This window comes from Entelurus aequoreus, linkage group LG04, assembly GCF_033978785.1.
Source record: "Entelurus aequoreus isolate RoL-2023_Sb linkage group LG04, RoL_Eaeq_v1.1, whole genome shotgun sequence".
Lineage (NCBI taxonomy): Eukaryota > Metazoa > Chordata > Actinopteri > Syngnathiformes > Syngnathidae > Entelurus > Entelurus aequoreus.
In genome coordinates, this window is record NC_084734.1 from 18,990,277 (window position 1) to 19,003,817 (window position 13,541).

The following is a 13,541-nucleotide window of genomic DNA, read 5'->3' on the forward strand; positions in this document are numbered from 1 at the left end:
ATTAAATGATGAAACTTCAGCACAGCTGACCCACAATACACAACCTTTAATCTTAACGTGCCCCCTGGCGGACAATATGCGTCATTACATGCTGCATTCCTGACTCATTTTCCTCACAGCCTTTATATTTCTTTCTTCCTGGTCTCCACACTGCATCACAGACAAACCCGGAGAATGAAGCATGTAAGAACTTTATTGACAAACAAATAGTTAACAGAGATCATGGTCACAGCGTGACCAACAGTCCAACCCAGAAAAAAAAAAAGACATCTAAAAGTTAGAAACAAGAGTGGTGCCGAGTGGAGATCACCAGTCATCATCGTCATCATTAGAGAGATCATCGTCTGTGGACTTGGCAGCTCCTTCTCTCGACAATCTGTCAGCCTCTTCGTTGCCGCTGTAGCCTGCATGACCTGGTATGTGCATCTGGAGGAAGAGGAGGATATGAGTTCACATTTAAAACACATCATGCCTTCCAACATTCAATATTAGTCCTGCCACTAATCAGAAGTAACCTGACTCTCCCCAGATACTTGTAGTTCGCTGAGCTCCACACAGGATCTGGGCTCGAAGGCAATGCAAACTCCTTCAAGTTAGCAAAAAATAATGAACCAATCAGGATCGCCGGGCGGGATTTCATAGATGTGACGTAGTGGCGAAGCGACTGTTTGATTCAAACAACAATGGCGGCACGCAGCCAGGAGTCGTGTGCTGACATTGATTCTGCTATTGCAACTGTTTTGTCGAATCTATCAAATAGTAATGATTTAAAAGATGAACAGAGAACATTCGCTCTGTCGTTATCCAATATGTCGGCTGTTCTGTTTTGGATTTCCTAGCGTCGCTCTCATCAGCATCACGGGTTGATTTCGATGTGAGTGGTTGAAGTAGCACATCATTCAAGATAACGGACAAGTGGTTTATCCAATCACATACAATGATTTTTTTTACGAGGCCCCTCCTTCTGAAATACATCACCTATTGAGAAGTCCCAGATCCTTGTGTGGAGCTCAGCGAACTACAAGGATCTGGCGAGAGTCAGGTTAAGTCAGAAGACCATAGCAACAACAATAAGCATATGAGTTTGTTCTCCTAAATTGTACAGTTTTGGAAATACCGTATTTTACGGAGCATAAGTCGCACCGGCCGAAAATGCATAATAAAGAAGGGAAAAAAACATATATAAGTCGCACTTTTGGGGGAAATGTATTTGATAAAACCCAACACCAAGAATAGACATTTGAAAGGCAATTTAAAATAAATAGAGAATAGTGAACAACAGGCTGAATAAGTGTACGTTATATGACGCATAAATAACCAACTGAGAACGTGCCTGGTATGCTAACGTAACATACTATGGTAAGAGTCATTCAAATAACTATAACATATAGAACATGCTATACGTTTACCAGAGGTGGGACCAAGTCATTGCTTTGCAAGTCACAAGTAAGTCTCAAGTCTTTGCCCTCAAGTCTCGAGTCAAGTCCCGAGTCAAGACAGGCAAGTCCCGAGTCAAGTCCAAAGTCACGACTGGAAAGTCTCAAGTCGAGTCCCAAGTCCTGCATTTTGAGTTTCGAGTCTTTTCAAGTCCTTTTAACCGCAGACTAATATTTTGCACAGATTGTGTATGCTTTTAAAACGCTGTATTTATTTATTAAAACAAGTGCATTTGAAATTGCAAGAAAAAAAATAGTGCTGACATTGCAATTCATAATAGCACTATTAACAGTCATTTTAATAGTTTAAACAATTTTAAACATTTAACTCATTCCTTTACAGAATAAACACATTTGCAAAAACAAACATTAACATACTATTGGTTGTATTTTATGAAAATAACATTACCACAGAGTTGAGAAGGAGCAAAGATCTTCAATATTTGTATGTGAAAATCACAAATAAATCTTCTGGGGAAGGATGACGCCCCTACAGGGGTTTGGTTTACAAACTTTCAGCCCCACCTAAAACAAAATTCACCAGCCGCCACTGATTATGATGCATTCTCATTTTAGGCAAAATATAAGACAATACTTTCTTAACAGTATAATTGTAACCAAGAATAAGTCTTCAAGTAACAATATTCAAATACTAACATTGTTGGGTAAGACAGAATTTGGTTTTATTCTGAATGTAGTGAAACAAATTGGTGGTTTTAGCTGATATAAAGACTTTCAGGTGTTTATATATGTTTAAGTATTTGGCAGACGCTTTTATCCAAAGCGACATACATAAAAAATACATACATAACAATCACTGTAAACATGATCATTTAAGGGAAGAATGTAATACAAAATATCAATACAAAGTGTCAAGACAGAATAAACTCTCTGCTGCTGCAGCAACAGAGATACAGTCTATAGGTCCCTAAGATATATAGATATCTAATGTATTCATACATTGTTTATGTAGGATATACGCATGTATATATAACCTAGGGATATATAAATAAACATTGATTGATTGATTGATTGATAATCATATTGTTTCTTCAATTTAAAAATAGCTTACTGTTTTTTCCCCCTCCTCTGGGATTATAATCCCAGTTTTGATCTCGGACGTCTGGTCGCTTATAGCGTATAAGAATATTCTATTACTGTTAAGCAAACTATGAATAATAAAACATGTGTCCGTTATCATAGCTACACGTATGACAAAAAAGCGCGTGAAAATCAGTGGTATTCAGTGAGGTAAAATGAATTAAATGCGCTGACAGTTCATTGCTCCTGCCAAATGAATTGCACTGAGTGGAGCGGATCACCACTCCAAGATGGCGGCCCCGCGTCTCGTCTGCGCCAGTAGGCAGTAGCGCTCGATGCTGCGTCTACTTATAAGATGTCTATGGTTATAACGTTAGCAGTGAGTTTACAGCCTCACTGATTTAACTACGCAGCAAATAAAAGTCACGTTACTTAGCCAATAAACGTTATCTTACATTCAAAACTTACCCTTCTTTGGGCAACTTCAAATGTCGAACGAAGTTGGAAGTTGTTGCGTCTCCGTCTGTAATATTCCAACTGCGTGATTTGCATACGCAATTCGTTTTTTGTTGACCAAGTCGTAGTTTTTATACCCGAATGAAACCAACTTTGGCATAATTGTTTCTCTCTGCCGCATTGTTTGACAACTCTTGTTCGGTGGTTGTCCTGCAATTTGATTGGCTGAATGCTGTGTGATGAAAACAATGTAGATCTCATTTGATTGGCTGTTGTACTGAGAGCACACACGCTGACACGCAGCACACACGCTGATAGACAGACACGTACAAAATGAAAGATACGGAGCGCTCCCAAATAACTTTTAAAGCTTTGGGTTTTGGAGAAAGTAGCAAGTCATGTCAAGTCAAAAGGCTCAAGTCCAAGTGAAGTCACAAGTCATTGATGTTAAAGTCTAAGTCGAGTTGCAAGTCTCTTTACATTTTGTCAAGTCGAGTCTAAAGTCATCAAATTCATGACTCGAGTCTGACTCGAGTCCAAGTCATGTGACTCGAGTCCACACCTCTGACGTTTACCAAACAATCTGTCACTCCTAATAGCTAAATCCGATGAAATCTTATACGTCTAGTCCAGTGGTTCTTAACCTGGGTTCGATCGAACCCTAGGGGTTCGGTCAGTCGGGCTCAGAGGTTTGGCGGAGGTCAAAACACACCCGACTCATCGTGTAAATAAAAACTTCTCCCTATCGGCGTATTACGGATACGGCAACAGCAGAAGTCAGACTGATTTGCAGGTGTATAATTTGTTGTGAGTTTATGCACTGTGTTGGTTTTGTTTTTTGAACAAGGTGATGTTCATGCACGGTTCATTTTGTGCACCAGTAAAAAAAAACATGGTAACACTTTAGTATGGGGAACATATTCACCATTAGTTAGTTGCTTATTAACATGCAAATTAGTAAAATATTGGCTCTTAATTAGTCATTATTAAGTACTTATTAATGCCTTATTCGGCATGGCCTTATTATAACCCTAACCCTCTAACCCTGGCCCTAACAAAATAACTCTAAATTAAGTTTGTTACTTAGAATATGTTCCCCCTACTAAAGTGTTACCAAAAACATATAACTTTGTCTGTTTGGGCGGTATAGCTCGGTTGGTAGAGTGGCCGTGCCAGCAACTTGAGGGTTGCAGGTTCAATTCCCGCTTCCGCCATCCTAGTCACTGCCGGTGTGTCCTTGGGCAAGACACTTTACCCACCTGCTCCCAGTGCCACCCACACTGGTTTAAATGTAACTTAGATATTGGGTTTCACAATGTAAAGCGCTTTGAGTCACTTGAGAAAAAGCGCTATATAAATGTAATTCACTTCACTTCACTTCACTTCTTGAATTTGAAAAAAAAACAACATTTTATTTTTCACTAAAGAAGGGTTCTGTGAATGCGCATATGAAAGTGGTGGGGTTCGGTACCTCCAACAAGGTTAAGAACCACTGGTCTAGTCTCTTATGTGAATGAGCTAAATAATATTATTTGATATTTTACGGTAATGTGTTAATAATTTCACACATAAGTCGCTCCTGAGTATAAGTTGCACCCCCGGCCAAACTATGAAAAAAATTGCGACTTATAGTCCGAAAAATACGGTACTTGTGTTGATCATGTGACCACAAACATACCCAGACCACCTCCAGCTCCTGGTTGAGGCGGTCCAGCTTTTCAAAGTCATCTTTGTTGACAACGGAACTGCCGCTCTTGAGCCTCCATCCATTCAGCTTCCAATTCTTCACCCACTTGGTGACGCCTGCAGGAGGAGGAACATCAGAACAAGCTTCCACACCTTCACGGTTTCCTTGTTACCATGGAGACACAGCCTGACGTCAGCCAAGGCCTTGACAGCTCTTCAGACTGGATACAGTAAGTTCACAATACTAGTTCTACTAGTAGGGGCGTCTCAAAACAACTTTTTTTTTTTTTTTTTAACTTCTGATGCTAATATTGCAGCCTTGACTATTGGTCGATATCAATCTGAGAACAGCATGAATAATAAATTCTTTTTATATATTTTGTAGGGTGGAATTTTAAAAATTGTTAGTTATTTTGTTGCGCTTACATGTGCTCTGCATGCTGGATGGAAGTCTTCGAGTGGAGTCTGGAATGGACTGTATATTATTTAGTTAAATCTTGTTTCCTTACACTTCTAAGTAGGTTTGGCACTGAAACATGTTTCCATTATGACACTTGTGCCGACCTAAACAGTAGTAACTAGACCAGTGATTCTCAAACTGTGGTATGTGCTCCATCTTGTGGTACACCAAAGAATCATTATCACAATTTGATTTTAGTCAAACAGTGTTACTGTTCAATCTGTGTGTAATGTTAAAGTGGCCAAAATTATTAAATATGCTCGTTAAATAAAACCTCTGCCTTGTTTTTAATACTTAGGCCTACTACGCTACTGTATTTTAATGTTGGACATTATGGTGGTACTTGGAGAGCTAAGTGTTTTCTGAGGTGGTAGTTGGTGAAAAAAAGTTTGTAAACCACTGAAATAGACCTAAAAAAGGAGAAGCTATCGGAGCCTTGTTTCAGTGCTAAATGTACGTAGATTGAGCCACCCTCAACAAGTGCTTAGCGGTGATATTGTACAAGCAACGTATTGTACGTGATGTACCATTCCGACAGAAGCACAGAGTCTGACACTTTCTAAAAAACTTTACTGCCGTCCTTAACAGCAGCCATCAAAACACTGTCAGCTTTGCAGCGCGAGGCTACCCAGTAACCACAACAACAACACAGTACTTCCTCAATATTATGCACTAATGAAGGTTATGGAAAGCAAGGTTGTATTCAAGAACACCTAGAATTATGAGCATCAAACATTACTATTGATATAAGTTATTTTAGCATGTTCTACATGTTCTGTATGGCTGCAATAATGATAAAAAATGTGTTTAATGTAATTTATATAAGTGAAGTATCTAAAACAGTCTGTTTAATTTGAATGTCCCAAAATTCCATAAAAATGCATAATTTTTTTATTTCCAAAAAAATATATACATATATATTTTTTAAGTAAAGTTTCGAACATTGTTAAGTACCAGCACCATTTTAAATAAACCGATATGGTGCTAGTGTTGGTTAAAAAAGATATGATACCCATCTCTAGTTCTAAATATTATTTGCAAGTATGCATTCACCCCACTTTTTCCTGGGTGTGTTGCCGTAGTCAGAAAGTAGTCTTTGCCATTAAGTTGAATGTGCCAGTCTTGTCTCGAGTCCTACACAAAGTTTATGCTGTATTTTACTTATTACACACCAGCTATTTGATTTTATCATGCATCTTTGTTGTAGTTTTCATTAACAAATCGTAGGTGTTAAAATCATTTAAAATTGCCAATGCTAATTAGCAGCATGTATATGGCATATCCAATGTATATTAGCATTAAGCTAGCACAATTGTTTTCATGCATTTATTTTATGTTCGAATGTTACAGAGAAGTAATTTGTATCTCATGCAAGTTAAATGTTAATATTTTTTTCTCTATGTTCAATTTTACAGTGTTTTTTTACAGTTTTGAAGTAAAAAGTCTCTTAAAAGGCTCAGAAAAAATATTATCTGTCTGCTAAGCTAGCAAGAAGAGATGTTAGAGGTGTCAGAACAAACTGCTTGTAACGGAGGTTCTTATATTAAACGTTTTAGATGCAGGCCCATATAATGCGATAGCTGTTTTTTTTTATATATATCGGACCGATATTCTATATCAATATCAGATTGAGACACCCCTAAATACTACTACTATTATTACTTTCACTAATAATAATAATAATAATAATTGATGTAAAGTGCGTATTTGTGTAAAAAACAACAACTTTTGTTTACTTTTAAAGCTGAGGTTGGCCCTGTAACTTAATTAGAAAGACAAGTTTGATGCTGTCAAGTTCAAATCTTATCCAACCACGTTTTTATTGGTCATAGTGACCGTGACTGGATGATTAGGAAAGGTGGGAGAACTCAGGTCGTGCTTGTCGAGAGTGATGGAGGTGAAAAGTCACCGTTGATTGTGAACATGCTATCTGTGTAGACCAGCAGCTTCTGGATGTTTTCTTCTTTGGCTTGTTGCAGCGCCTTGCAGGCTGCCTAGTACACGCACACACACATACACACGGAAAGAGAGAAAAGAGGAATTAGATTGGAGAAAATGATATGAAATGAGTTCAGAGAAGAGCTTAAAGTTGATGTTAGCATCTCAAAGATGATCTATGAAGGTGCTTGCCTGTATTTCTGCACGCTGGTTAGTTTGTCTTCCCTGCAGCCGCTTGGCAACATTCCTACAGGTGACGTTAATCAGAGAGGAAACCTTCCATCATGTGTGTTTGCGTGTGCAGTGTTTCCTCACAGGCGGTGCTGGGGCCCCCAGTAGACTCCAATGCCGGCTCGAGCGCCGAACTTCCCGTTGGACGTGCAGCAACCGTCAGTGTACACCACCACTGCGTTGCCTGATGCAGAGGGGTTGTGATCAGTTGTAATCACTGTTTATTTACTTCCACAACAACTACAGGTGCACTACTAGAGATGATGACCAAAATGTATCCCAGAAGGCATCGTCTCTGTTTCTGACAACTATAAATCCAATGTATCCTCTCAGTGCCACCAGGACACAGCCACACACACACACAGCCACACACACACACACACACACACATTACCCATGTATGTGAATCCATCTGTGCTGTCTGAAGAAGAACGGTCTGTCTCTTTGACCCGTTTGCACGGAACCACCTCTTCTTCTACATGACTTCTCTTTTTCCCAAGTGGGATGTACTCCAAAGGCACAGGTCCTTTCTTTGGAAGCAGACAGAGATTTGACTCCACAACTGAAAGTGTAGGAAACGCAACCGTTAGGAAGAATAGATAACAATAGAGCAATTATTTCAGAGCATTACGTGGCAGGTCAGTATGAAGCGTGAACACACCTTTGGTGACGTGAGGATCTCCCGACGGTTCCACTCCTCGAACAAAGGTCCAGGCATCCTTCTCAGATGCAAACTTTTTGAAAGCAGCAGCAGGGAATTTGTCCACTTGAGCCTTACATTCGTCCCTGTAGTACATGGCAAAGAACGCAATGACACTTAGACGAAGTTTGACAAATAACTTTACCATACCAAATACATTGGCTTGCCGAACAAAATAGAAGAACATTATTAGCCAAATAAGGTAAAAAAAATAACATTTTGTCGCTGTGTAAATGTGAGCGAATAGAAATACTTGAAGCTGTGGGTTCCCTCCGGGTACTCCGGCTTCCAAAAGACAAGCACCTGGGGATAGGTTGATTGGCAACACTAAAATTGGCCCTAGTGTGTGAATGTTGTCTGTCTATCTGTGTTGGCCCTGTGATGAGGAGGCGACTTGTCCAGGGTGTACCCCGCCTTCCGCCCGATTGTAGCTGAGATAAGCTCCAGCGCCCCCCGAAGGGAATAAGCGGTAGAAATGGATGGATGGAAAGCTGTGATTGATTGATTGCAACTTTTATTAGCAGATTGCAAAGGAAGATAATACATAATATGAAACAGTACAGTACGTATTCCGTACAATTGACCACTAAATGGGAACACCCGAATACGTTTTTTAACTTGTTTAAGTCGGGGTCCACGTTAATCAATTCATGGTAAACTATGTATGTAAATATGTATACAAATATTAATATGTAAACAGCGTACGGTGAGAGTGAGCTCACAGAAATAAAAGGCTGCTGGTATGCAGTCCAAAGCCAGTAAAAGTTTATTTAACAATTAAGTCTCACCAGGAGTTGTAGACGCCAGGTTTAAATCCTTTCCTCACGGCGTAGAAAAAGGTTCCTTTCGGCATATTGTCAACGCTGCTGCAGACACGTTTGGTTAATGTCACTGCCCTGAAAAGACGAGCTAATGTCAGCATGGCAGTCAGCAAACCACCCAGATGGCTGCCATCGTGATGTGGACACTCATGGACGATTATGGTTTATTTGTCGAACAGACAAACAAAGCTAATGCTAGCTTTTTCTTCTTGCTTGCTTCACAGCGGTGGTTACAACGTCACAGAAGCATTACCGCCACCTAGTGTATTGGAGAGGGAACCACAGTTCCCTTCCTCGTCCAGCCATTTGGCTACCGCTTGTCCTTGCGGGGGTGCTGGAGCCTATCTCAGCTGCACTCGGGCGGAAGGCGGGGAACACCCTGGACAAGTCACCACCTCATCGCAGGGCCAACACCTTCAAAAATAATTACTAGACTATAAACACTCACAAAATACCAAATAATTAAACAAACTATATTATATTCCACAAATCAGTTTCCTCTGAAAACTTTGCAAAGTTCATTATGCTTAAGGCTGAGCACACTTTTGAGCCTAATCTCATGTTATTATTGCATTTAGCTAATGCTTGTTTGCGTGCTCTCAACAGGTCAAGCTAGACCAGGAGTGTCAAACGTACGGCCCGAGGGCCGGATCAGGCCCGCAAAGAGTTTTTATCCGGCCCACGGGATGAGTTTGCTAAGTATAAAAATGAGCCGAAATTTTTTAATGAAAAAAAAAACAGCTGTTCTAAATGTGTCCACTAGATGTCGCAATACCAATTATTTGTATCTTTGTAGATTATGTTACATATGTAAAAAAAAAAAAAAACACGTTAGTGCACCAGTCGAGGAAAATGAGCAAACTACATAAATAACATCCTGTAATTTGATTTTGATATTTTTTTCTTATCTTGATAGAACGAAAATGAACACCAATGAGTTGAACATTATCACATCATTTATTCAGAAAGTATAAATAACGACAAATAAAGATAGAATGCTATTAACCGCAACATGTAAGTGTAAAAAACCCCCAACAACATTATGATTTGTACATTTTCAGAATGTGCTTCTTCTATTTTTAAACAAAGAAAACAATCTGAAGTTGTCTTTATCTTTAAGTTATCGTGCCATGATTTTACCAGTACGGCCCACTTGGGAGTAGCTTTCTCTCCTTGTGGCCCTCGATGTAAAATGAGTTTGACACCCCGGAGATAGACAGACTGAACACTTTTATTCTTAAAAATCGGGACGACAAAAAAACACTACGGCTTTCTAACATATTTTCAAACCTGACCGTAAAATATGGATCGATTAAAACTAAAAGTAAGAAACTATTAAGAAAAGGTCTTATGAATGACACGAATTGGAACTTCTTCGGCTACGTCAGTGTCCAGGTCCGTCACCAGAGCAGATTTAGTAGTGTACCGCTACCTGGTGGCCTGGAAGCCAAACTGCAGCACGTCACTGTAGCAGTGCAGCGTTCTCATGGGAAGTCTGTGTAATGATGTCACTGATTTTCAATACAAAGATATAACTCAATTGAGGCAAATAACTCTTGGGTTATACATCACAACACATCATATAAACTTCCGGTTACCAAGTATATGCCCTCTGGTAGCTGTGAGTAGCACTGGCTGATGTCATCATGACATCGTGGCTTTTCCTACCATGACCTCCATGACCTCCTTTTTTCTAATCAGGCACTTTTCTGATAAATCATATTGCTTATCATACATATTATGTACTAAAATATGAGATGTATTTCTTGAAAGAAGAGAAACAATATAACATTTCCGCTCTTTTTGGCAGGTTATTTAGCGTATTTTAAGTAATATAGCTCATATATTAGTTACATTTACAATAATGTAATATAAAAACAAATCTACTTTTTAATTTAAAAAAAATAATTCACAATTTTATCATGACTAAGACAGATTAAATATGAAAATCGAGGTAAGAAAACAACAACATAAAAATAATTCACAATTTTATCATGACTAAGACAGATTAAATATGAAAATCGAGGTAAGAAAACAACAACATAAGTAGTATTTTCTGTTCACTTTATGTCAGCAAGATATTGCACAATTTTGTTGTTGTATTCATAATAATGAAAAAAAAAATGTATATTTGTCTTTATTAAATGTTTTAACCAGACAAATCCAATCAATATTAAATATTTTTTCTTTCATTTTTTTATTAGCAAGATTTTTTTTTTCTTATCAGTCTTATTTGATGATTGTATGACTATCACCATGACTATCCTGACCCGACATACAGTAAAGTGTTAAATTTTGTTTTAACATCTACTGGTAATATAAAGTAATTAATGTCTAACATTTGAGGAGGAAGCAGGCATTAAAAAAAACAGTTTGCTCAAGAAAACCTGCCAACAAGCATGCATGTTAAGTACACAGAGGAAGTTACCAGTGATGGGCGTTAGCCTGCTACAAGTAGAGACACCATGTAGTTTAACTACAAACCCCGTTTCCATATGAGTTGGGAAATTGTGTTAGATGTAAATATAAACGAAATACAATGATTTGCAAATCCTTTTCAACCCATATTCAATTGAATGCACTACAAAGACAAGATATTTGATGTTCAAACTCATAAACTTAATTTTTTTTTTGCAAATAATAATTAACTTAGAATTTCATGGCTGCAACACGCGCCAAAGTAGTTGGGAAAGGGCATGTTCACCACTGTGTTACATGGCCTTTCCTTTTAACAACACTCAGTAAACGTTTGGGAACTGAGGAGACACATTTTTTAAGCTTCTCAGGTGGAATTCTTTACCATTCTTGCTTGATGTACAGCTTAAGTTGTTCAACAGTCCGGGGTCTCCGTTGTGGTATTTTAGGCTTCATAATGCGCCACACATTTTCAATGGGAGACAGGTCTGGACTACAGGCAGGCCAGTCTAGTACCCGCACTCTTTTACTATGAAGCCACGTTGATGTAACACGTGGCTTGGCATTGTCTTGCTAAAATAAGCAGGGGCGTCCATGGTAACGTTGCTTGGATGGCAACATATGTTGCTCCAAAACCTGTATGTACCTTTCAGCATTAATGGCGCCTTCACAGATGTGTAAATTACCCATGTCTTGGGCACTAATACACCCCCATACCATCACAGATGCTGGCTTTTTAACTTTGCGCCTATAACAATCCGGATGGTTCTTTTCCTCTTTGGTCCGGAGGACACGACGTCCAGTTTCCAAAAACAATTTGAAATGTGGACTCGTCACACCACAGAACACTTTTCCACTTTGTATCAGTCCATCTTAGATGAGCTCAGGCCCAGCAAAGCTGACGGCGTTTCTGGGTGTTGTTGATAAACGGTTTTCGCCTTCCATAGGAGAGTTTTAACTTGCACTTACAGATGTAGCGACCGACTGTAGTTACTGACAGTGGGTTTCTGAAGTGTTACTGAGCCCATGTGGTGATATCCTTTACACACTGATGTCGCTTGTTGATGCAGTACAGCCTGAGGGATCGAAGGTCACAGGCTTAGCTGCTTACGTGCAGTGATTTCTCCAGATTTTCTGAACCCTTTGATGATATTACGGACCGTAGATGGTGAAATCCCTAAATTCCTTGCAATAGCTGGTTGAGAAAGGTTTTTCTTAAACCGTTCAACAATTTGCTCACGCATTTGTTGACAAAGTGGTGACCCTCGCCCCATCCTTGTTTGTGAATGACTGAGCATTTCATGGAATCTACTTTTATACCCAATTATGGCACCCACCTGTTCCCAATTTGCCTGTCCACCTGTGGGATGTTCCAAATAAGGTTTTGGTGAGCATTCCTCAACTTTATCAGTATTTATTGCCACCTTTCCCAACTTCTTTGTCACGTGTTGCTGGCATCAAATTCTAAAGTTAATGATTATTTGCAAAAAAAAAAAAGTTTATCAGTTTGAACATCAAATATGTTGTCTTTGTAGCATATTCAACTGAATATGGGTTGAAAATGATTTGCAAATCATTGTATTCCGTTTATATTTACATCTAACACAATTTCCCAACTCATATGGAAACAGGGTTTGTACATTTCCCAGTAGCGCCGCGGTAGCGTTGCTACTTTATGAACTCTTTGCTATTCTTGTAGCTTAGCTTCTTTTAGACCCATGTAACGAGGTATTTTACATCAAAGCCACAAGCTACTAAGAAGGTAAATGAACTGCAAATCCAGGGGGGACCAAAAAATACGGAGATAATCCATGATGATTGGTTGGTTTATGAATGATGAGTCACGATTGGTTAAGGTTAGGGCAAAACATTACAGACCGGCCAATCAGAGGGGAGATAGGGCGGGTCATCGAAACCAGGAAGCAAAATTACAACAGACACACACACATGCTTCATGATAATAAGGGAGTGAGAGACAGAAGGAAGCTTAAAAAAAAAAAAAAAAAAGAAGCATACTTGAAAATGGCAGCGGGATTCTCTGTGCAAATGTTTCCTTTAGTGATGAAGACGACTCCCGGGAAACCCACAATAATGCCTGTCCTTGGCCATATTTAGACACATACATGCGTTTGGAGAAAAACAACATTGCCCAAAACCTTTGTTTTTAATTGTTTACTTGGTATCCAACATCCAAACTGCTTTTAACATCTAAGACGTCCAACACAAATTAAAGAAGACACATCAAGGTGAGTTGAGTTCATGAAAAGTTTTACTGCACATAACCACACGACACACGAGTCATTGTACTTTTTTGTCAAGATCTAGAAAGCTGCGGTTTTCATTTACTGTAGGCACAG

General features: G+C 39.0%; 1 protein-coding gene across 1 annotated transcript; it reads right to left on the reverse strand.

Annotated features, from left to right (window-relative positions):
* Positions 1–175: 175 nt before the first annotated feature.
* LOC133648364 (ribonuclease H1-like) lies at positions 176–9,001 on the reverse strand. The gene is made up of 8 exons (XM_062044387.1): positions 8,737–9,001; positions 7,910–8,034; positions 7,643–7,810; positions 7,333–7,432; positions 7,210–7,264; positions 6,989–7,073; positions 4,612–4,736; positions 176–426 (listed from the first exon to the last, which is right to left on the reverse strand). Exons 1-8 carry the CDS (start codon positions 8,868–8,870, stop codon positions 307–309), a joined length of 912 nt encoding a protein of 303 aa, XP_061900371.1. The 5' UTR covers positions 8,871–9,001; the 3' UTR covers positions 176–306.
* Between the last annotated feature and the right edge of the window lie 4,540 nt (positions 9,002–13,541).